This window comes from Dipodomys ordii, unplaced genomic scaffold (genome assembly GCF_000151885.1).
Source record: "Dipodomys ordii isolate 6190 unplaced genomic scaffold, Dord_2.0 Scaffold4, whole genome shotgun sequence".
In the NCBI taxonomy this organism is placed as follows: Eukaryota; Metazoa; Chordata; class Mammalia; order Rodentia; family Heteromyidae; genus Dipodomys; species Dipodomys ordii.
In genome coordinates, this window is record NW_012267220.1 from 3,379,605 (window position 1) to 3,404,548 (window position 24,944).

The 24,944-nt window shown below is 39.1% G+C and overlaps 1 protein-coding gene across 1 annotated transcript in view; it reads left to right on the forward strand.

The window, feature by feature from the left end:
* Klhl2 (kelch-like family member 2) overlaps window positions 1-23,386 on the forward strand; it is a 60,323-nt gene extending 36,937 nt beyond the window's left edge. Inside the window, exons 6-14 of the mRNA XM_013026111.1 lie at window positions 1,189-1,305; window positions 2,489-2,638; window positions 8,380-8,497; window positions 11,014-11,211; window positions 11,886-11,987; window positions 13,167-13,295; window positions 13,921-14,061; window positions 20,524-20,667; window positions 22,261-23,386. Of these exons, the coding sequence (XP_012881565.1) occupies window positions 1,189-1,305; window positions 2,489-2,638; window positions 8,380-8,497; window positions 11,014-11,211; window positions 11,886-11,987; window positions 13,167-13,295; window positions 13,921-14,061; window positions 20,524-20,667; window positions 22,261-22,289 (1,128 nt within the window). The 3' untranslated portion in view covers window positions 22,290-23,386. The remainder of the gene's footprint in view (window positions 1-1,188; window positions 1,306-2,488; window positions 2,639-8,379; window positions 8,498-11,013; window positions 11,212-11,885; window positions 11,988-13,166; window positions 13,296-13,920; window positions 14,062-20,523; window positions 20,668-22,260) is intronic.
* Window positions 23,387-24,944: the final 1,558 nt, after the last annotated feature.

Consider the following 24,944-nt stretch of genomic DNA (forward strand, 5'->3'; position numbering starts at 1 on the left):
TCTTGACTTGTCTTGCTTTTGGGGGTGAGGGGTTCCATATCCCTTTCTCTTCTCTTTCTTTTCTGTAACTTGCTCGAATTTCCATAGCATGGTGGTTATAAGGAGCGTAAAATAGAGTGAGGGTCTGGTAGGAGGATATTGAAGTCATGTCAGTAGGCCAGACAATGTGGTGAGGGAAGGTAGAAGCAGGGCCAGGGAGAAGAGAAAACTGAGAAGCTGTAGATAGAATTAGCAGAAAATAAACTACCTTGTTCTCTTTATTTCTAGCACCTCACACATAGAAATACTTAGTAAATACTGTTGATAGTGAATTTGAGAAGGATGTTCATTATAATGTGTACTGCTCTTTTATTGTATCAAAATAACCTATTTTCTAGTAATCAAACATTTGCATATGGTCATACATTTTTCTACAGTTACCTGATAATCTCAGATAGTTCACTCATCATTCTAGAGGAGATTATATAGGAAAACACTGTCTCCATATTAGCTTATTAGTTTTAGAAGTACATTTGAATAGTATGCTTTTCCTGTTTAGTTTGTAAAAAAGTTCAAAACATGATATTGTATATTCTATTATATGTCTGAGTGGTATCAACCTATTCTATTAGCCCTTATAATTCTGTGGTCTGACATTTGGGTATAAACCCCCCAAAAAGGTAAAACGTTACTTGTAGTGGCACGTGATTTTCATTGCAGGATAATATTGCTTTACTTATTTTGGGTACTTTGTTCTAAAGGAACTTGAGGTTCAAATCTATGTAAGTAGAACTTAATTTAATTTGGTAAGCTTACAACTAGTGAAATATGATATATGTCACCATATCATAGCTACTCTTCAAGACAAGGAAGCCTAGATAATATACCTCATAAAATGCTTAGTAAATACCAAATGAAAGAGTACTTTTTAAGTACTTGCTAAATTCCATATATTAAAAGGCGAAAGAAAAAAGTGGAAAGAATATGTTCATTTATCGCACATCAGGATTTTGAAAAAAAATTTGAACCATGGATAAACTCGGATGTCTTTGCAAGTGTTGTATATAAAATGCAAATATTATGTGTATAAAATGAGTTTGATTGGGATACATTTCATGTATATGTGGAAATGACCTACTGAATGCTAATAAAGTATTTTATATACATGCCTTGTATGTACAAGTCTTCCTTTCTCCATATTTTCCCAAGGTGTTTGAAGCTGTCATAGCTTGGGTGAACCATGACAAGGATGTGAGGCAGGAGTTTATGGCTCGGCTGATGGAACACGTGCGGTTACCTTTGCTTCCCCGGGAGTATTTAGTTCAGGTACATGCACATGCAAAACTTACGAGTATGCGTAGTGTCGTGTCATTGACCTAATGATGACTAGTCCCGTCCCTCCCGCCCCCACAGTGATAAGAACTCCAGAATAAAGTTCCCTGAAATACAGGAAAGAGGACAGTAAAGGCGCATGCCATCTTGGTAGCTGCTGCCTTTTTTAGACCATTCCCTGTTCTTAGAACATCTCTGGTTTGGATAAACAAGTAGAGTAGAGCTTTTTGAGGTCGTAATTTAAGAACATGTGAATAAATGTGCCTGTGGCTCAGTATTACTGCTTTACATCTTCTTTGCTCTTTTCTTTTGATAGCCTCTTCTGATTCCCCAGCAGGAATGGAATTTCGAGATATGACCCAAATACTATTTAATCCTACTTCATAATTTCACAGTGACATGTATGTGGTTTCTTTGTTTCTAAGCTGAAGGAAAACAGGTTATTTGAAATAAATAAGACTAAAAGATTCTTACTAGTCCCTGAAGTATTTAAATTTTTCTTTAACTATCGATCCTTTTTTTAAACTATCGATCCTTTTAGGAACATACAACATTATTTTTGTAACTAAAACCATCCAAAGACACATTTCTTTATTAAAAGATTGGACCTGTGTATTTTGGGTTCCCTGAAGCCTTGTTATCTGATGTGATCTATTTTGGTCATCTGGTATTAAAATAAAGAACCCAAAACCCCTATCCTGTATAGGATTTTAAGCATAGCCAGGACAAAATTTATTTGTGATGTTTCTGAGGATTTTTGTTTTGTTTTTACGTTTTTTTTTCCAGATATTTCATTTGACCTCTTGTGTTTGTAAAAAGTATCATTAACTTATTAATACTGCTGAACCTGTTTGAAAAACTTGTCACCTAATTTTTTTTTCTTTTAAAAAACTATTTGACTTGATGTTTAAAGATCAGGCCAAGATGAATATAAACATGTAAAGAGTTCATCATTTTCTTTAGCTGACATTGAAGAGTGTATAACTTTCATTGCAGCTGTCTTTGTTACTTACTTGTTTTTCTCTGTATACCAGATACTTGAGCAGAGATACAGAGACTGATCTAGAAAGGATAGTTACTGCTTTTTTTCCCTTTTTTTTTTTTAACTTGTGTTTCTTTGGAAGTTTTATCATGAAATAGCTGCCCCTCATGGGCTGTGTCTGCTCTTTTCTTGCAGAGGGTTGAAGAGGAAACTTTGGTCAAGAATAGCAGTGCTTGCAAAGATTACCTCATTGAAGCTATGAAGTATCATTTGCTACCAACAGAACAGCGGATATTAATGAAAAGCGTCCGAACTCGACTGAGGACACCCATGAACCTTCCCAAAGTAGGATCTATTGTTCGTACTTGTTAGAACTTCTCTGGAGGCTTACAGTGAGCTGATAATATTTTTGATCATCTGACTTCCCATGTTTCATTGTTGTAGTTTGCAAGAGAAAATATGCTTAAGAATGCACTGTAGAGTGTTTGATTCCGTCCCTCTCACTGATTTTATGGGTTAAGGGTGGGAATTGTTATTTAATTTTTATATACTGCATGATATCACTTTTTGGAGTAGAAATTACCTGTTTTGTTTTGTTTTTCCCCTTCTGAATCTTAAAGCTCTAGGTATAGTAGAAAGCAGTAGCTATAGTCAGAAGAGGGAAGTCAGATTGTCAGAAAGATTTCTCTGTAAACAAGGTGGTCATATATCTGAAAACTTGGTAGTTTCATAGACTTACATATTAGATTTAAGGATAAGATAGCATCTTCAGTTCCTCTGTTTCCTATCCACCAATACTATTTGATGGTTTCCCACATTTCATATGTGGCCACCCAGCTTAGATTTCCCAGATGTCTTCCCATAGCTCCAGTGTACACATTGTCTTGTGCATAAGTTCTCCATGTTTTTAATTGTGGTCATTCATGATTTACTCATTTAATTTTTCTTACAATATAACCCACCATTTCTGTCCCCCTGTTTGCAATTCTGTCTACTCTGTTTGCATCTTATAGACCAACTCTTGAAGTTCCACTTTGTGTGTAGTCTAAACAGAATGATCCATAGTGTTAAGCTTTTTTTTTTTTAATGCCATTCCTTTTAACTCATATGTGTGGAGCAATGCTAGATTAAGAAGAATTCGTTATCCTTATATCACCTTTAGTTTTATTTTATCTTTTCCACTCAAGTATGTCTTGATATTCATTCACCTCAGTGCATTTATTTGCTGTTCTCCCACCTTTTATTTCCAGAGTCCACGTGTTTAATTGCTTCACATCTAAATTGGTGTTGTTTGTTGTTGTTTTTTAGCCCAGGGTTAACATTAGTTCTCAAATTAGAGCTAACTGCAGTTTTTGCCATTGTTAGTTATTTGCTTTTCTTATCATTTTAACTTAAAATAGACTATAAGTTTGGTGTGATGGCATACAACAATAATCCCAACACTTGCAGGCCAAAGCAGTAGGATCTCAGGTTCCAGAACAGCCTAGATTACACAGCAACACCTTGTTTCAGACAAGGAAGCAAATCAAAACACACCAATAAAATCCTCGGTGACATCGCAGTAAAAATATCTACCCCAAGACACAGCCCATTTGGAGAAATCTTCTGTCTACATAATTGTGTCTAGTATCTGATTAAAAAATGAGTAATGTGACATGTAACATTTGGTCAGGCGAAATGGATTAAAAAAATGGCATGAATTAAAAAAAAACTGTTCTGCATGTTACTCATTATTTTATTACCCCTTAGAAGTTACAGTGCTTTGCCCAAAATACTCTAAATTTTTACTAAGAATTATTGCCGCAGAACAAAAGATAGTTACAAGGCATTCACTACCTGCTCTATTTTGAAAGTTGGTATTTGCCTTTTTAAAATGTTCTGATCTCTCCTCAGTTCTGCAAGATTTTTCAAAAATAATTGTAAGTGGCTCAGTAAGTACACCAGCTAGTTCCCTGAACCTTAGTGTGCATGCTAGCAGGTCTGCTGATTTTCAATGTCATGTTTTCCAAATATTCCTTTACCTGCTTCTAAAAATAGCCATATTTATAAGTTTTCATTACTTCTTATTTTGTTCATCTTGTTTGGTGTCAGTTTTTTGTTCTTACAGAGATCAATTTATAGTGTCAAACTCTTGGCCATCAATGTAGAGTTACCATTTCTTTTCATGCTAGTCTTGCTAAATTTTTTTTTCCAGTTTTTTCATATTTGTAAAAAACAAAAAAAAACCCTGCTAACTTGTATAGTTCTTCTTTTGGCATCTTTAGATATGCTACAGTGAGACCTTTACGGTGAAAATAAATTTTCTCCTCTAATATGTAGAAGTTTTAAACACATTACTTTGGTTAATCTGAAGAGCACTTGGGAAAACATTTTCAAAGTATTTTCTATTTGGTAAAGCTGTGGTCGTCTGTTTATAGTGTTTCTAGACTTCTCTAGTGTAATGCACCCCATCCAAAGATGTTACGCTTTTGGATTTCTCAGTTCCTTAGGTTGGATTTTGTGATACATACATAGATCCATGAAACTTCTCTTCTATCCTGCTTCCTTGAGGTGGCTAGGGAGGAGGGACAGAAGACATACATTGCAAGAAGCAACACTTCGCAGTGAGCAACACTATGGCTTTGATTTTTGCATAATCTACCTTCATGATCTCTTCTTGATGTTTATAAGTCCACACACACACACACACACACACACATATATTTCTTTTTTTTGGCCAGTTATGGGGCTTGAATTTGGGGTCTGAATAGTGTCCCTGAGTTCTTTTTGATCAAGGCTAGCATTCTGCCACTTTGAGCCACAGGGCCACTTCCATTTTTTTCTGGTGGTTAATTGGAGATGAGTCTCACAGACTTTCCTGCCTGGGCAGACTTTGAACTGTGATCCTCAGATCTCAGTCTGCTGAGTAGCTAGGATTACAGATGTGAGCCACCAGCGCCTGGTCCACACACATTTTTGAAGAGGTGGTTGTGTTGGAAGCTTTTCAACAGCACCATTTTATTATTTTAGAGTAGCTATATTCAGGATTAATTCCAAACAACTAAGTGAGAACAAAGTAGAGGTCTGTTTCTTATGCATATGTATTTCATAGCAGTTATGAATTTTATTGCATTCATGATGAATCAAGTGAGAAGCTATGATTATAGCACTGAAGAGATTCTTGTAAGATATGGTAATATTTCTGCCATGACAGTAACTTAGTTCTTTTAATACTAGATTCTCATTTTATGAACTTATTACCTGTATAATTTTGCATTCATTCTCAGACATTAGTAGGATATTGTAAGCCATTTGGAAATCATGAGAAACTATCTAGGTTTTGCTAGTGTATTTGGTTAACCAATTTTCTGGAATCTGCATTTTAAAAAAATTTTACAAATGCTAGGCTAGGAATGTGGCTTAGTGGTAGAGTACTTGCCTATCATGCATGAAGCCCTGGGTTCAATTCCTCAGTACCACATAAACAGAAGAAGCCAGAAGTGGCGCTGTGGCTCAAGTGGTAGAGTGCTAACTTCGAGCACAGAGAGGCTTGGGGACAGTGCCCAGGCCCTGACTGAGTTCAAACTCCAAGACTGGCAAAAAAATAAAATAAAAATAAATAAAAATTTACAAATTTACAAATGTTGTCTTGTTTAGAAACACATATTTTTGTGTATATATATTAGAGTTTGACTTGAAAAGTTAGGTTAGGATGTTTGCTAGGTGCACCAGTGGCTTACACCTACAATCTTAGCTACTCAGGATGCTGAGCTCTGAGGGTATTGGTTCAAAGCCAACCCAGGCAGACAAATCCAAGACTGTTGTCTCCAACCAGTAAAAAGCTGGAAGTGCAAATATAGCTTAAATGCTAGAGTGCCAGCCCTGACTGCCAAAGCTGAGTGAGAGGATGAGCCTCTGAATTCAAGCCCATGTAAACACATACACACATTAGGAAACTTGAGTTTGTTTTTTTTTTTTTAAGACCAAGACTTGAACTGGATATCTGACATTTTCATTCATTGGTTGGCAATCTACCACCTGCGCCACGCCTCCAACTCCAGGAAACTTGATTTTGCAGGAGAAATTTTGAACTAATACTGCATCATTTAATTGACCTATGTTTCAAGCTGATCACTTGAATTCACTTGACTCCTTGCTTCTTGTCTCCACCAGTGTTAGATATAACTTTTGCTTGTGTAGGATTTTATTCCCTCATTGCATAAGTAGTGTAGTATGTCTATCAGCATGTAACAACTCTTGCAGACTGCAAATTAGTTTTTAGCTCAGCTCCTTTATCTCTTAGCCTGCTTTCTTGTCCTACTCTACATTCTCCTTGTCTCCTCTGTTGCTGGTTTCTAAAGCCCAAAATTCCCACTGCATTTTTTTCTTTCTGGGAGGAGTAAAGGTTACATGTTGCTTTTGGAATAATACATTTTCTCTTCCATTCTTATTTGATCTGTTGCATAGAAATCATGAGCTTCAGAGCTTGAGATAATCATATAATCTGTAAGTCAGTGTTATCTATCAAGGATTTAAAATACGTTCTTTTATGCAGTTTTTTAAAAATAAATCTTTAACTGCTATAATACATTGTAACTAGTAAGCAGCAGAGTTTTTAGGTTTTCAGCATACAAGGTTGATTTTGGTGCATATATACTAATTTTGAGGTTTAACATTCCCACCCCCTCCTTTTTGGTTCTAGAAAGGCAAGGACATTAGGATTTTCTTTGTTAACTCTTCATTTTATTTGTCTGAAGTCAGCACTAGAAGAATGACAAACCTACAATAAATTCTATGGTTGGTCTCTGTTCTATTTTATTTTGGATCTCTATGTTTCTTTGTTGTTCAAGTATTAAACATGAGCTTCTTTTTGGAAACTTGAGACTTGATCTGGTTCAAGAGTATTATTTTCTTTGTACCCATCTTGCTATAGTTCTAAATGCAGGTAGGTCATTCCTTAGTCAAGGTTGCAGACCTTCCATATTGGAATGTATGAGTTACTTCATATTCTATTTGTTTTGATTTTTTTGTTTCTTTTTAATATCTGTCCTTTCTGTCATCATCTCACCTTTTTTTCCCCCAAAGTCTTCACCATTCTTTATAGTTATCCATGGAAGACATCATTAAATGCTTTCTTGACTTGATAGGTGTATTTTCACTGTTGTTAGAATGTGCCTGCAGAGGCTTACAACAAGACAGCATATTGGTCTCTAAATTCCATCCGTCTCTCAAAACTAGTTTCACTCATTTCAGGAAGCTTTCACTGAATTATTGCACCTTTCCATTATCTGATAAATAATAGCAGTTAGTATGTAGCAATCAAATAGCTTTTGGATCACATATAATTGCATACTACTTCTTCGTTCTGATTTTCTCACTGAGGTCTGTAAGCTGTTGGCAGATAGTAACCATGTCTTAAATTTCTCTAGCTACCACAGTTCTGGACAGATGCAGATGATAGGCACTTAGTAAAGAGTTACTGGATTGAATTCAAGACATCAATAGATCTCATTTATTCTCAGCAGTGCATTTATTCATTGTGTTTTATAGCTTCTCCATTCTTTGTCTTCCTGGTTTTATTTGTGGGTCATAAAGGGTGGTTTCCTCCTTGACAGCCAGAAATCTGTGCGCTTGTCTACTTGTTCTTTCTATTTTTTCCATTTTTCTTTTAATGTTAGTGTCCTTTCCACCTCACTTACCTGGTAATACAAATTTCATTTCTCTGTTTTCCTGGACCATAGGGGGCCTAATGCCTGGTCATCAGCAGACCCAGATCTGATTACCAGCAAACCCCCTGACACACTGCAGCCTTGCCGGTGCCAACTGCCTGCTATTTTTTGGCTTAAAGACTGCTTTTGCTTGAAGGATCAGAAACTGAGTTTCTGAAATCCTTATTTTTGACTAAGTGTGCTAGATTATAGAATCACAGTTCTAACACGTGCCCCCTTGTGGATGTTTATTACACGTTGGTTAGGTGGTTTTTCTCCCCTAGCTCACCCTACCATCTTCATCCTAACACCCCCACACTGATGTCTTTGTAGGGCATTATTACGTCTCTGAATATGTAATGGTTATTGGTTCAAGTGCTTACATTTCTGCCCTTCTAGTTGATGGTGGTGGTTGGGGGCCAAGCCCCAAAGGCGATCCGAAGTGTGGAATGCTATGATTTTAAAGAGGAACGATGGCATCAGGTGGCAGAGCTGCCTTCCAGGAGGTGTAGGGCAGGTAAGTGCAGTGCATTCTGGCCTGTTCTCTACTGCCAGTCTTTGAACGTATCTTTCTCAGGTCTCAACTTTGTTCCTTGGAAAAATGTCTGTTAGAAAGGCTTTAATTGAGAAAGCCATGGTCAAACAGTGATTCAGGGTCTCCAACAGCTCACTGAAGACACTGATGGTGGAGGGGATAGCCCTCTGATCCTCTAAGCTGCAGAAGCTTAGCGACCTCAACTGAAATATCAACAGAGGACATCTTTAGCTTTGAGACCCTAGTTCTAGATGTCTCACTCAGCTGTAAGCCACAGTTCTTTTACCCAGACATGTTTTGGAAGTATTTGTTGACCATATTTAGTATAACTATATCATAAGAAGCCAGTGCAGGTGCTTTCCTGGGACCAAAACTTAGATCTCTTAAGTGTCCTGTCTCCAGTAATGAACTGAGTTCTAAATAGAACTGATTGCTTCTATAATAGTAGAACTTTTACAGTGTATCTTGGAAGATTGTTACATAGCAGTATACCTAGAGTTACTTCATCTTTAAGAGTTGTGTAGAAACCAAGCCTGTCAGTGACCTGGAAGAGTTGATGGACTACTAACCATGTGGATGGGTTAAAGTTCAAAGCCAGCAAGTGCCAAAATGTTAGTAAGATTCCATCTCAAAGAACAAGCTGGTACTTGGTATATGCTTGCAATCCAGCTACGTGGGGGATGACGGTAGGAGATTGCAGTTCTGTGCCAACTAGGGAAAAGAAAGTAGAAGACTGTATCTAAAAAATAACTAAAGTAAAAAGAGATAAAGTGGCCAGCTGTCTGAGGCTTCTGATATAACATTGGCCTAGCATGTATGAGGCTCTGCATTTGATTCCTAACATCACAACATTGTTAGCTACTACTTTATATTGTTTTAGATGTACTATTCTAGGTTTCTGTTGTTTATGGGGGTTTGGGGGAGGAGGGAGCTGTGGGAAAGAGGTTTGAACTCAGAGCCTTATACTTGCTAGGAATTCTACCACCTGAGCTACTCTACAAGTCCTTTTGTGCTGGTTATTTTTGATAAAGGCTCCTGCTTTATGCTTAGGCTGACCTGGATTGTGATCTTCCTTTTTGTGCTTCCTTGCCTCCCAGGGATAGAAGGTGCTACCACTGTACCCAGCCTTTGTGCTTTACCCAATAGCTGAGATGACACGTGCGTAGCTGACATAACAGGCATGCAGCTGAGATTACAGATGCAAGCTACCACACTAATCATTGGTCAAGCTGGAGTCTCAAACTTTTTAATCTTTAAGATATTCTTTATATGTAATAAAATGTATGATTTTCTTTTATTTAGATTATTAATAGTTTCTTTCATCAATACTTTCTTTTTTTTCTTATAGATTTTTTTTTTGTTGTTGTTGTTGTTAATCATGGGGCTTGAAATCAGGGCCTGGGCTGTCCCTGAGCTTTTTCACTAATGGCTAGTGCTCTACACTTTGAGCCACAGCTCCACTTATGGTTTTCTGGTGGATAATTGGAGATAAGAGTCTCACAGACTTTCTTGTCCTGGCTGGTTTAAAACTGCTGTCCTCAGATCTCAGCCTCCTGAGTAGCTAGGATTAAAGGCATCTGGGTCCTTTATAGATATTTTAATCATAATAATGATGACATCATAAGTGGTACTTTGTTTCAAAGTTAGTTTAGTTCAAAGTAGTTGGACAAAGAGTTTACAATTCCACAAGTCAGGTTAAGTACAAAACATTTTGATCACCGTCAACTCTTCCATCGTTCTCCATTTCTCCCTCCCTTCCCTACCCTCAAGTTTTATAGTTCAGTTATTAGATAATATATATTGAATATTAGGATTGCAGTTGCTTACCTTTCCTCCCTCATTTTTTTTTGGGGGGGTGCTGGTCTTCAACTATAGTCCTCTGGTCTCTCCCTTACAATGAGGATTACAGGTTTGAGTCACTACGCACAGCTAGTTTTTATTTTTGAGGTGCTTGGCTTCCTATCTGATAGGCAGATACTCTACTACTGAATTCCATCCCTAGCCCTTTAGTTGGCAATTGAACATTAAAACTACTTTTAAGCCAGGAGCTGGTATCTTATGCCTGTAATCCTAGCTACTCAAGAGGCTGAGATCTGAGGATTGTGGTTTAAGGCCAGCCTGGGCAGAAAAGTCCATGCATCTCCAATAAACTACTCAGAAAAAGCTGGGAGTGATGCTGTGGCTCAGGTGGTAAAGGCTTAGGACAGTGTCCAGGCCTGGAGTTCAAGTCCCAGGACCACCCCAACCCCCCCAAAAAAAAGACCCAAAATCAAAACTACTGTTAATGTTACATTACTATAAACAGTGCTTCAGCAAATTCCCTATACATGTATCATTGTGCATTTGGAATTATATATTCTTGCAAATGACTAGTATGTTTAGGATCTATTGTAGTCAGGACACTTCCAGTAATATGTTCCAGTCATAGCTGCAGGTATCTTCAGATTGTGGTAGAGATGAGGTTGCATAGTCCTCATCAAATGTTGCATTTTCTGCAGGGATGGTGTATATGGCAGGACTGGTTTTTGCTGTTGGTGGCTTTAATGGCTCATTAAGAGTTCGCACTGTGGATTCCTACGACCCTGTGAAAGACCAGTGGACCAGTGTTGCTAACATGCGAGACCGGAGAAGCACTTTGGGAGCTGCTGTGCTAAATGGACTGTTATATGCAGTGGGGGGCTTTGACGGGAGCACAGGTAATTTCCTTTTCATCTTTCCTACACTGCTGTTTTCCATTACCGTAGTAAACCACACAGAATATATTGAGGCAAAATTAGGACCTATTTGAATGTTTTAGCAGGTACTGCATTTAAAAGATCTTTTAAATTGCATAAAGAATCTCTTTAAATGATAAAAGTCTACATTACAAAAACTTTTTGCTTAATTTCTGTCTTATACATCAGTATTTGTTAGCTGTCAAGCTAAAAAAGCTTAAAAATGACATCTAAAGCCGGGCGCTGGTGGCTCACGCCTGTAATCCTAGCTACTCAGGCTGAGATCTGAGGATCGCGGTTCAAAGCCAGCCTGGGCAGGAAAGACCGTGAGACTCCTATCTCCAATAAACCACCAGAAAACCGGAAGTGGCGCTGTAGCTCAAGTGGTAGAGCTCTTGCCTTGAGCTGAAGAGCTGAGGAACAGCACCCAGGCCCAGAGTTCAAGCCCCACGACCAAAAAAAAAAAAAATGACATCTAAGGTAGAAGCTACCTCACATGATAGCTATCATGTGATTTACGTACTTAGATTTCACCATTGTCTTCCCTTAATTTTAGCCTAAAGTAAAACACATGATGTAGTCTTCCTTAATTGTGTTTATATAAAGGAACTGTCTTTGGAGGAGAAACGAAAGGTATTATGTTTTATTTATTGTAGGTTTATCATCTGTGGAAGCATACAACATAAAATCTAATGAGTGGTTTCATGTAGCTCCAATGAACACAAGGAGGAGCAGTGTGGGCGTGGGTGTCGTTGGAGGTAGGTGCTTCTTCCAGGTTGACGTTTCTAGGTAGAGGGCTGCTTGTTCTGGAGAGTGCTTCTTCCGATCCTTTATCAGTGGGCAAGCAAGAGGAAAAGTAGTTATTACTATAGAAATTAAATCTCTTTTGAAATCAGCTCATTTACAAAAATTAACCTATGCAGCGTCCAGTGTTTCCGCTGTATACCCTGTGAGTATGTTTGTGTGTGTGCACATTCAAGCATCCTGTATCAGTCTACCAACTGGCCTTTTGTGGGTTCTTGTTTGTTTTTGTGGTTTTGGGGATTGAACCCATGAGTATTTGAGAAGCACTGCACCGTTGTGGTATAGAACCCCCAGCCCTGTCAGCTGATCTTCATATAGTTGTTGTAGAAATAAACCAAGGGGCACATAGCAGAGTTTTGTATGTGGAGAAGGGCTGTTTAACATTTAAGGGATGGATTGCTACAGTTAACTTATTTATATGTTACTTTGTTTACTAATAGAATATAAAGAAAGCCCTAGGGGTGTGATTTTCTTAAAAAAAATACTAGTAGTGTAGGCAAAATTGTAGGTTGCCATTCTTGTTCTCTGTGAGTATAATTCTCTGGACCTGGGGGGTAGGCGGAATGTAGCTTCATTGAGATATAGTTCAAATACAGTTTGCCCATTTAACATATACAATTCGGTGTGCATCCAACATTACAACTCATTTTAGAACACTTTCATGGCCCCTCCAATACACCCAATACTTTCTGTAGCTGCAAATCTTATCTTCCCCAGACCTGACAACTACATCTTTACTTCCTGTCACTACACAGCTTATTCTCTTCTGGTTTCATATAAATGAAGTGAGACAGTAGCAGATCAATTTTCAGGGCTGCCCATGATGGTATAGTATTCGTTAATACTTCCTGGGTTTTTATTTCAAAATAATTACCCCAGTCTACTTACTAAGATTACTGTGGTATTTTTCATTGTTTCCTAGGAAGTTGTCCTCTTTTCAAGTAATATTTTCTAAGGATATAGTGAGTATACTCTTTGTGCCCTGTCAGTTAGATTACTCATGAATATATAAAACAAGCATTATCTTATACACCCTGTCCATGTTCATGGGATTCGATCAGTACACTTTTCACTGCTAGGCAAGGCTATAATTAATTATACATTATAATCTTACATTGTATACATTTGTTTAGGTTTGCTCTATGCTGTGGGGGGTTATGATGGAGCTTCACGTCAGTGTCTTAGCACAGTAGAATGCTATAATGCTACAGCGAACGAGTGGTCCTACATAGCGGAAATGGGCACCAGGCGCAGCGGAGCAGGTAAGTGGGACCACAGGTGGTGGCTGAAGCAGGGGACGATGGAAAACAATTAACAGGTGACATGATTCATAGATACCTCTCTCTGTTACCTGAAAACATGCTGAGTTCAGTGGCCCTACTAATGTCTTCTTGTGTAGGTAGTGGTAATAGACCAATTACTTTTCTTAGGGAGTTGTTTTCAAAAGGACTATATTAAAGAGCTTTTGCAGACTTCTGTTTTACTACATATTATCTTTATTTTTTGACTTATTTCTGTTTGTTTTTTAGAAAAACAGTTCTTGGCTGGGCGCTGGTGGCTCACGCCTGTAATCCTAGCTACTCAGGAGGCTGAGATCTGAGGATCACGATTCAAAGCCAGCTCAGGCAGGGAAAGTTCATGAGACTCTTATCTCCAATAAGTCAGTCAGAAAAGTGTCACTGTGGCTCAAGTGGTAGAGTGCTAGCCTTGAGCTGAATCGCTGAGGGACAGCACCCAGGCCCAGAGTTCAAGCCCCATGACTGGAAAAAAAAATAGTTCTTACTGAGATTCATAGGTATAAATACAAAACATTTAGATAAACCCTGATTTGTTATGAATTTATTGTCCCTGTTGTACTCCTGTAGTTTGATTGGTTGTGTTTTCTAGGTGTTGGTGTGTTAAACAACTTATTATATGCGGTAGGAGGTCATGATGGCCCTTTAGTACGAAAAAGTGTTGAAGTATATGATCCTGCCACAAATACATGGAGACAAGTTGCAGACATGAACATGTGCCGAAGAAATGCAGGTATTTGTCTGGTTTAAAATGACAAAACATTGAATTTTAGAAGCAGTTTTACTAGTATACTATGTATTCCATTCTTTTGCTGATCCAGGCTTTCTGATAGACTTTGAGCTCTTTAAAGGCGGCATTTATATAATAATCCTACAAAAGTCAATATTTAGGGCTGGGAATGTAGCTTAGTGATAGAGTACTGGACTAGAATGCACACTGCAAAATATATAACAAGGAGAGCGGGAAAAAGGGAGAGAGAGAGGAAGGGGGAAAAGCCAGCTTAACACAGTGTCTGGATTTGATCTGTTTATTTTATCACCATTAGACAAGACTATAAAACATAGCACATTGTAGTGACACTTTAGTTAGCTTGTGGCTTCTGCTAGCAGCTACTTTTTGGTGATGAATTTAAAGACTAATTGGTTAAGGGTAGAGCTCTTCTTAATCTGATGCTTACATTTTTACTACAGTACTAGGAATTACTGGGTAAGCTTTCTACCACTTGAGCCGCATTCCCCAATTATTTTGCTTTTAGTCTTTTTTTTTTTAGGAAGGGTCTTTTTTTTTTGGCCAAGCTTGGCTTTGGACCTCAATCATCCTACCCCTGTGTCTTGACTAGCTGAGATTACATGTGTCACCATACCCAGCTTATTTTTGAGATAAAGTCTCATTGCCTTTGTCAAGGCTGGCCTGATCCTCCTGTCTCTCCCTCCCAGGTAGCTGGAATTATAGGCACACATACTTTTGTCCAGTCCATCCACAAACATTTTTGAGTGTCAACCACATATCACACAGAAGAAAGCCCGGATCTCAGGCAGTGTGGCTAGTTGAGCACATATTTGTACCAGATAGAAAAGCTAGTTGATTCTCTGACTTGGAAGGGGAAATGTGAAGATATAACCCAACTTCATACAGTTCTAGATTTCCAGAAAATGGGGGATGGGGAGGAAGCTGTAACAACAACTAATTTTGAGAACACAGATAAGGCTAGAGAGCCAGCCACAGTCATGCGTTGCTTAGTAACAGAGGCATGTTGTTTGTTGTAGGTCATTCACTCCAGGTGACTTTCTGATTTTTTTTTTTTTTAAAAAAACAAGCACAATAGAAGATGGTTGAGTCTGCTGCCTGAGTAACATGTCACACTGTTTTACAGTGTTTCTTTTGGTAGAAGAAATATACTGTATAATAACTATAAAAAGTAAATCTGGGTGCTGGTGGTTCACACTTAGAATCCCAGCTACTGAGGAGGCTGAGATCTTAGGGTTGAGGTTTGAAGCCAACTTGAATTTGTCAGGTCAGACAATTCCAAAAGACATCTCCAATTAACCGGCAAAAAACCCCCTATGAAATGGAGGTGTGGTTCAAGTGGTAGAATATGGGGAGGAGGGAGAGCTGAGTGCAGAAGTCCCCAAATTCAAGTCCCAGTACTGGTTGGGGGGGGGATAAAAACATCCACACACAGGAAAATGAACCTCCCCCCCCAAAAAAAAATCTTACCATACACCATTGGGTTGTATTGCAAGAAGACACCCCTGCCTCAGTGCTCTTGCTAATTTTCATAATACTCTTTAAATGTGACCACCAAGCATAGACCAAATATATGCAAGGACTGTCAGCAACAGAGCAGAATTCATAACCATTTGACATTGCATATTATCCAATCATTTGTATTTTGCATACATCTAAAATTGAAGTAAGACCACTAATTCTGGCCCTTAGAGTGAATGCTTGACTTTGGTACATATTGAAATAGAAAACCATAGAGAGAGAGAGAAAAAAAAAAAGAAAACCATAGAGAGGAGTAAGGAAGATCAGTGGTAGAGCTGTATAATATGTGTGAACCCCTTGATTGAATCTCCAGCACCACAAAACAAAAAATAACTGAAAAAGATAATGTTGATATATGTATATACTTGCCTTCCAGGATTGGGAAGGATTAGGGTTATTAGCAACAGAAACTTTCATTATTATTTTCCTAAAGAGTGGAATAATCATATGTTTTTGTATATATTTTTACTGTATTTCAAGTGAAAATTAGCGTATTTCAAAATTTTAGCCAGCAGATTTAGAAGATATTTTGTACACAGAAAGCTGCTATTAACCTACATTGGGAAAAATGTATTGGGGATAACATGGCTTCTATAGACTTAACCCTCCTCCACTCCCACCTCTACTGCCCAAACAAAAAGAGTCTGTTCAAAAGTTATTACAGAGTATGGTTTGGACAATAGTTAATCAGACTTTATGTGGTAATTATCAGGAAAGGAGGAGGGAAGTTTGAAATCTTAGTCCTTACTGCGTTTTTCCTTCTCAGTTAATTTATGTATGTTTATTTTACATGTAAATAATAGAATTGAATGATTTACAAGACACAACATAATCTAATTGAATACATTTTCTGTTTTGTTTTGTTTTTGTCAGTCATGGGGCTTGAACTCTTGGGCCTGGGTGCTGTCCCTCAGCTCTTCAGCTTTGTTGTTGTTGCTGTTTTGTAGTTGATTGGAGATAAGAGTCTCACAGACTTTCCTGCCTGGGCTGAACCGTGATCCTCAGATTTCAGCCTCCTGAGTAGCTAGTATTACAGGCGGGAGCTACCAGTGTCCCGCTGAATACATTTTTATATAAGCTCAGTGCTAATATTTTAAAAGTAGCCCACTCTTTCCTGATAATCTGAAACAAACTGATATTGAGATCTGTTGCCTTGGGGCAAGAACTTGATCCAAGCACCTGAATTGCGAGAGAATGACTCAGCTGGAAAAGTGGAAGGGGAAGTGCTTTCGGGGTTAGATGGGAAGAGAGAGAACAATGTGTGTATTTGAATTCTCAACTTACAAGTCAGATATCAGAAGTTTTTAGATTTCATATAGTGACCTAAGACACCAAGAGTAGAAGAAAGCCCAGCACTGGTGGCTCACAAAATAAAATGTATTTTCATGGTTAAATTTTCACACTAGCATTCATCAACTTAATTTAAAATAGTATTTGTTAATACTGTGAACGTTAGTGATACAGCTATACTCTATTTTCACAAGAAATGTTTTTCACACATACATAGGCCAGATTATGAAAAGCCCAGCAATTTTACTAACTGTGAGATGAAGACATGAAGTTTTAAAATACAGAACTTTTAAAAACTGTATTCAGGGCTGGTGCTGGTGGCTTATGCCTGTGATCCTACCTACTTATGAAAGACCCCCGACTTCGGGTGTCCCCCAAATCAGGACCTCCCTGCCCCAAGCACCAGTCAGACGACACCAGATGCAAAGGCAAGAGGATTTTATTTGGGCATGCCCAGGCTCCCAGGTGCACGGTGACCTCGAGATCCGCAAGGTTCGGGTCAGTGTCTGGGAACCCTGAGCAGTCCAGGGATGGTCCTTTTATGGGACCCCTCTGTCCGTTACAGGAGTGCCCGCGCTTTTTCAGCCAGTAAATTTAAAGTGTTACAACCTGGTCTGCACGCAGGCAGCCAATCCTTTTAAAACAAATCATATGTTTTGGCCAATCACTGTTCGAGGGGGTCCCTGTCTCCGGCCCTTGGTATGAGGAAGTGACCTTTGTCCCAGTCAGCGCCTGTCGTTTGCTCACACCAGGGGGGCTGGCCGCGGGGGGGGGGGTTGGGGGGGGATTAGTTAGGAGGGTGTGGGCTTATTGATTAACTGGTGAGGTTAGTTATCAAAAGGGGAGTGTGGTAATATAATTTTCTTAGCAAAGCATGTTACAGAAGCCAGAAATAGCTTGGTTAAATACAAAACTTTGTTCCCCTAAAAAAAAGAGGCTCAGGGCCTGGTTGGTTAGGGAGGGGGTCTTTCACTTAGGAGGCTGAGATCTGGGGATGGCGATTCAAAGCCAGCCCAGGCAGAAAAGTCCTTGAGACTCTTATCTCCAATTAGCCACCAGAAAACCCGAAGTGGTGGTGATATGGCTCAAAAATGATAAAGCGCTAGTCTTGAGCAAAAGAGCTTAGGGATAGGATAGTGTCCAGGTTCTGAATTCAAGCCCTGTGATGACCAAAAAAATAAAAAGAGTAGAGAAAAAGAAGAGCTGGGTATGGTGTCATGGTTCTGTACTCTCAATACTCAGCAGACTAAGGCAGGACTGTGCATTCTTGTTACCAGCCTGGGCTACATACTAAAACTGTCTGAAAACCAGACAAGCAACGGAAAACAAAAATGAACTGGGACACTTACGATCTTGGCTACTCAAGAAGCTGAGATCCAAGGATTGCACTTAGAAGCCAGCCTGGCAGTAAAGTCAATGAAACTATCGTCTCTGATTAACCACCAGCAAAACCAGACATGGAGTTATGGCTCAGGTGGTAGAGAACAGAAGTGAACCCCCCAAAAAAGTTAAAAAAGTGGAAGTAAAATGGAAAATTGTGACATCAAGAGTGGAGCAAAAAGTTGAATTAGATGGCAAGTGGCCATATTATCTTTAGCATCCTGGTTAATAGGTTCTCTAGACATTTTTGATTGTGATAAAATAAACCACAGCCTGGAAGCATAAAACATACTGGAAGGTGTGTCCTTTTGTCAAAGTGATTTGACTGACTTGATTTCTGTCTGCCAAAAAGAACCTAATGTGGTGAAGAATTCGTGGATTAGTAGAATTGATATCCTTTGTAGTGGCGTGTTCTTTAATCTGTGCGTCCCTCCTAGGTGTGAGTGGGCAAGCTTTTTAGGTGATCTCGCCCATTGCCTCTTGCCAGCCAGTTTGTTTCTTTGCGGTTGTGTGTCCCCTATGGCCACAGTGTTTGCCCCTTGGTGAGAGACGGGACAAGGTTGGTGCTTTCTGGAAGCAATCCAGACGGTCCAGTTAGAGTAGACTCTAACTGCTGTTATTTTACATTAAAAATCTGCAAGCATCTCTTCATATAGGTGAGCAAGACATCCCCAGACTAGAGAGGTGTGAGCAACATCCTCCTGCTGGCTCTGCCCCCAGTACCAGCTCATACAGGAAGTTTTATTAGGACACTAAATACACTTTAAACAACAACAAAAAAGATTTTGAAACAAGGAGCTAGTTAGAAGGTGCTTTTTGTTTTAGAAGGCCGAAGTGGGTTTTTTTGTTGGTTTGTTTTTTGTTTTCTGACAGTCCCACCATAGTGACCAGACCGGCCTAGAATTTATAATCCTCCTGCCTCACCAACCTGAGCCTTAGGATGATAGGGGTGTGCTGTGATTCTCACCCAGATGTTTACTTTTGTTGTTGTTGGCCATGGGGTCGGAACTCTGGGCCTGGGCGCTGCCCCTCAACTCCAGTTCGCTCTACCACTTGAGCCATTGCATTCCTTCGAGCTTTTTTTCTGCTTATGTGGTGCTAAGGAATCGACCCCAGGGCCTCATGCATGTGAGACAAGCATTCTACCACTGAGCCACCTTCCCAGCCCCGAGATGTTTACCTTTTGATCCAGCAGTTTTCTTTCTAAATATTTATATTAAGAAACAATTACCAAATGCTCAAATGAGTATGAAGTGGGATTCTTACTGTCACTGACAAGAAGAAAAAAATCTGAAAACAACTAACTATCCATCAGTAAAAATATAAATTAGAATATTAAATGCATGAGATAGATATTTATTAATTGGAGGAAAGTTGTCAGGAGGGGTGTGAGCACTAAGAAACATTGTGGTATTATCTGCTGTCTTGGGGTTAAAGCTGGAAGTTCTTAGGTATATATGCATGGAACAGTTAACCAAAGTAGAGCAAAATTTTAATGGTGATTACTCCAGAAGTTTTTGTTTGTTTGTTTGTTTTTCGTCAGTCATGGGACTTGAATTCTAGGCATGGGCACTGTCCCTCAGCTCTTCTAGAAGGTTTTTAACTTTTGTGAAAGCAAATGATTTTTCTAGCAAATAAATTTCCCTGTCTTTCCTCCCCACTGTGGTCTGTATATTATGGTATGAGCCACCTGTGCCTGTTTTCTCTTTCTAAAGAAATGAAATAACTAGTCTAAAATAAAAATTTAAAAAAAAATGTTTACCAGGCTGGGAAGGTAGCTCAGTGGTAGAGCGCTTGCCTTGCATGCCAGAGGCCCTGGGTTCGATTCCTCAGCACCACATAAGCAAAAAGAAAAAAGCCAGAAGTGGTGCTGTGGCTCAAGTGGTAGAGCGCTAGCCTTGAGCTGAAGAGCTGAGGGACAGCGCCCAGGCCTAGAGTTCAGGCCCCACGACCGGACCCTCCCCCCAAAAATAATAATGTTTACCTTCTATTAAAACATATTTTTTTCTTTTCATTTTCCCTAAGAAGCTGTTACTACTTTGACTTTTAATTTTCTGATTTTTAAATAAAAAAGAGATGAGCATAGGTCCTAACCTATAAAGTAAGATTAAATGAAATGATTCTTTACATATCCTTCATCTGTTTCCTCTTTCAAGGAAAGAAATCTCCCTGCATCACCTCAGCAAGCATGCGCAGCCTTTTCATAGTCACCCAAAGGTTTGAAATAACTTTTCTCTCCGTGTAATTCTTTTCAAGGAGTTTGTGCCGTGAATGGTCTGTTATATGTTGTTGGAGGGGACGACGGCTCCTGTAACCTGGCGTCAGTAGAATATTACAACCCAACCACGGATAAGTGGACGGTTGTGTCATCCTGTATGAGCACGGGGAGAAGTTATGCAGGTGATAACGCCGCCCACGGCTCCCATTCCCCATGCTTCTCTCACCATGCAGCAGAGACCTCATGACTGTTGACAGGTTCTTTCGTTACAAGAAGGAAGTCCTTTCTTACAGCATATTTTTAATCTACATTTGCCGTGTAGATCCTGAAATCAAGCTTTAGTATTAACTTGTCATTACACAGTCGTCTATTAGTTAAAATCCCAAATCTTTGCAGTATAGAATTGAGTAATAAATTATTATCTGTAGATTCAAATCTGTGTGCAGTGAAAGGAATTCACTGTGTGGCAAGAGTTGAACAACTCAAGGAGCCAGCAGGTGTGACCTGCATCCTTCTGGCTGGGGAATGCCCCTGATAGAGGATCAGCATGAGTTTTCTTCCTGAAGCATAGTGTTGGTTTGAATTACATAATTTTTGGTATGTTCCTCTTAATAAGAGAAATAATCTTTAGTTACATAACAGCCAGTCTTTAAAACTGCATGCTGCATATAATCCGATATTTACAATGTTAGAATGTTTAACAAAACTGATCCAACAGTGGGAAAAGAAGTTTATACTAGGAAGTGGTACAGTGGCTCAAAGTGGAAGAGTGCTAACCTCGAGTAAAAGAACTCAGGAACCTCCCCCTCCCAAAAAAAAAAAAGTTTATACTAATAAGTCCTCCTTGTTTACGTATTATCCAAAACAATAGTTCATAGAAGAACTGCACATAGTAGAACCTGAATAACATAACTCAATTTTGGGTGAGGTTGTTTTGTCAGTGCTGTGGTTTGAACTCCAGGTACTCATGCTTGCTGCACAGGTACTATACAGCGGAGTCACTCCTCCAGCCTTTTTGGTTGTTTTTAGGTGGGATTTTTACTGTGTCACTTGCCCAGTACATGGACTGCATTCATGTTGTTTTGTACTTTTTTTTTTTTTTTTTGCCGTAGCTGGGATGACTGGCATGTGCTTCCATGCCCAGGTTTCCTCCATTAAAATGGAGTTGCACAAACTTTTTGCTAGGCCTGGCCTGAAACTGTGATTCCCTCTACCCCCACTTCACCTTCTTGTGTAGCTGGGATGACAGGGGTACCACACTCTGCCTAGCTGTTGGTTAATATGAGGTATCATGAGCTTTTTGCCCAGGCTAGCCTTGAACCTCATTTCTCCTGGTATTAGCTTCCTGGGTGTCTAGGATTACAGACAAGAGCCATTGTTCCCAGCCCAGTTTTATACTTTGAGCATGTACATTATCCATGAAACCATTGTCACAATCAAGGCAATGAACATAGCCATTATCCCCACCCCACCATTTTTTTCTGCCTCGTTATTAGGTGAACCTTAGTATTTTGTGAATAAAACTACTTTCTCCAAATAGTAACTACAAAGAGAAAAAGACAAGCCTGTATTAAACAGCTGATGTAGACTTGGTTCAGAACTAAGCAGAGATCACATAGACATCAGTGCTGGTGCTCTTGTATGACCGTAAGGCAGCAATTCCCAAGAAGGAGCGTGTGCTCAGCCCCTACAGCTTTAGTAATACACAATTCAGTATTTTCTCAGAGGTGCAGAATGCTACTTGTGATGCCTACTTAATTTCTTCTCCTTTTCAGGGGTCACAGTTATTGATAAACCATTATGAGCCTGAAGGACATTTTTGGCACATTTATACATGAGAAGCAGGCTTCAAGTATTTCTGAAGTGACTGAGAATCTAGCACTTCTCCACTTGTCGCTGCACTTTGAGTCTCAGCAGAAGCTATGATCGTCTGCCTTTAGAGGCCTCGGATCCTGAAGATTAATTTTGGCAGAAGCACCGTGTAGGCTTTTTCTGCAAGGAGCAGCAGCTGACTGAATTTTCCTAAGAAATCTGGACTGCAGTTACTGACTCTGTAGTCTTTAGCCAACAGTCGCTTTCATAAAGACCATTCCTTATCAGCTCTGAAAGACTATGGATTCTTTTGTGAAGGAGAATAAAGCTAATGTGTGTTCTTGTAAAATTGAGTTTTACCTTTATTCCCTCTCCTGAAAATCTGCATACCCAGGAACTGAAAATCTTTGAACAGATACTGAGAATCAACGTAAGTATATGAAGTAGTGGAGGGATAAAACTGTTTGCTTTTCTAAATATCTTTGATTACATGAATATAATAAATTGTGTGCATATAAATGTGTGTCTATATGCTTTCCTTTAAATATGTTGAAAACATGTTTGAAACTTGATTATACTATTTATAATCGGCACAGTACTTTGAATTATGCCAGTACCACATTGTAAAACAGAGTTGTATTTTTTGATATTTAACAATGCTTAACACTTTATCATGCCACTTCTGAGGAATGGATCTGGTGTAACACACTTGAATATGTGTGATGCCAAACTTTTTAAAATAAAATATAAATTATGCTTATTTATTATTTTCTTTACTTTATTCTTGGTCATGTTTTGATGTGTGTTTTTATGTTTATTTTCTTAAAGTAACACTTTGGCATGAACATACCTGCAGGTTTTTGATGAATATAATGAATGTATGGAATTTAACTGAATTTGCATGGTCTTAAGAATTTTTCTGTGTGTATAAATTTAGCTGCTATTAACAGACGAGAGCTTTCTGTGAGTAGCCATATGCTGATCAGATACAGTTTTTCTGAGATCAACGAATCTCACTTTAAAGATGACCAAAACATGTCTTTCTTGAATTCTCTTTGAATAAAAGTTTGTATATTATTTGTTCCACAATGTTCTTTATTCTTTTCTAGTTAGCTTACTATTCAGAAAGCTGCCTGTTGAATATTTTTGTCCTTGTGTTAAGTGTGCATTGCCTAACTTCACAAATCTATAGATTGAGTTTCTTGTCTTAATGAGATGTGGCGTTCCTCAGGAGAGGGATTTAAATGGTTAGTATGAGTTGTTCACAAAACAGTTGATGATCATGAGTTAAGAAATGTATGCTAGGATGAGAAGGTAGCTCAGTGGTAGAGTGCTTGCCTAGCAAACATGAGGCCATGGGTTGAAATCCTCAGCACCACATAAGCAAACAAAAAAAGCCGGAAGTGGTGCTGTGGCTCAAGCGGTAGAGCACTAGCCTTGAGCTGAAGAGCTGAAGGACAGTGCCCAGGCCCCAGAGTACAGGCTCCAGGACCAACAAAAAAGAAAAACAAAAGAAGAAATCCTTAAAATAAAAAAAGAAATGTATGCTAACATTTTAATATAGATTGTTCAAATTGAAACAGAACCATGTCACACAGTTGACTTTTTCATTATAAATGAAAACCCAACTTCATTTGAAATACGAATTTCCCATTCGTGTGGCTGCACCACAAATCCATTGTTAACAGATTGGCTGGTCAGTTTGGAATAGGTCACCTCCATTATGAAATAGGTTACTTCATTGGAGTTCTCTCAACTGTTGTTGGAACGTGAGGTCCTCATCTCTCCTTGGCCAGCACTTTCAGGACTAGGTGTGTGTGGACTTGGTTCTGGCGCTGTCTTCCTGGGAACCTACCTGGAGAGTATCAGATCCCTTGGATTGTGGGCTCAGCCACACCAAGCGTGCCATTTGCAGATGTGTACCACTGGCTCATTTGTACTTGGCTGGGCAGGGCATTAAAGCCATTGGTACTTGTGACCGCTGGGTACCACGCCAGATTCTGTGCCCATCCTCTCTGGTTTTAATTTCATGCCACCTTTCCACCACCTTCACATGCTTACAAGCCAGAAGGTTATCTTGTCTTACTCCGGCATTTTCATAGAGAGCTTGCCTTTGTAGTCTCCCACTTCCCTGAAGTTTCTGGGTTGGCGCTCAGAGTTCTAACCTCAGATCCACATGCACGTGGTCTTTCTGCAGGTGGCAAGGACTCCAGCCCAAATTATTAGCATGAACTCCTCTGATCAAAGGAGGCTCAGTGAGAAACAGGACACTCCTGTTAGCAGGAAATTCCGGGGGGTATTGGGTCAAGACCAAGTGTACTTCATACTTATAAACACTTAATTTTCCAGGAAAAACAATCTTACCAAGATGTATCTAAAAAGATTTTCTTGAAATAAAATTTCAGTCTAGGGTAACAAAATCTGAACTACTTGACACATCAAACACACGTCTTAATCTCCTTGAAGCGGAAATAGCCATGCCGTGCTTTGCCAGGGCTTGTCAATAGCCGGACACATAACTTTGATTTTACATGCTTTGGACATATAATCTTCCTAACCCTATGGCAGTTGGTCAAGTTTGAAATGTCTTATGTTTTTGCGGCAAAATGAGGTCTTCCTAGCAGTTAATTTTCTTACTGTATTAAAA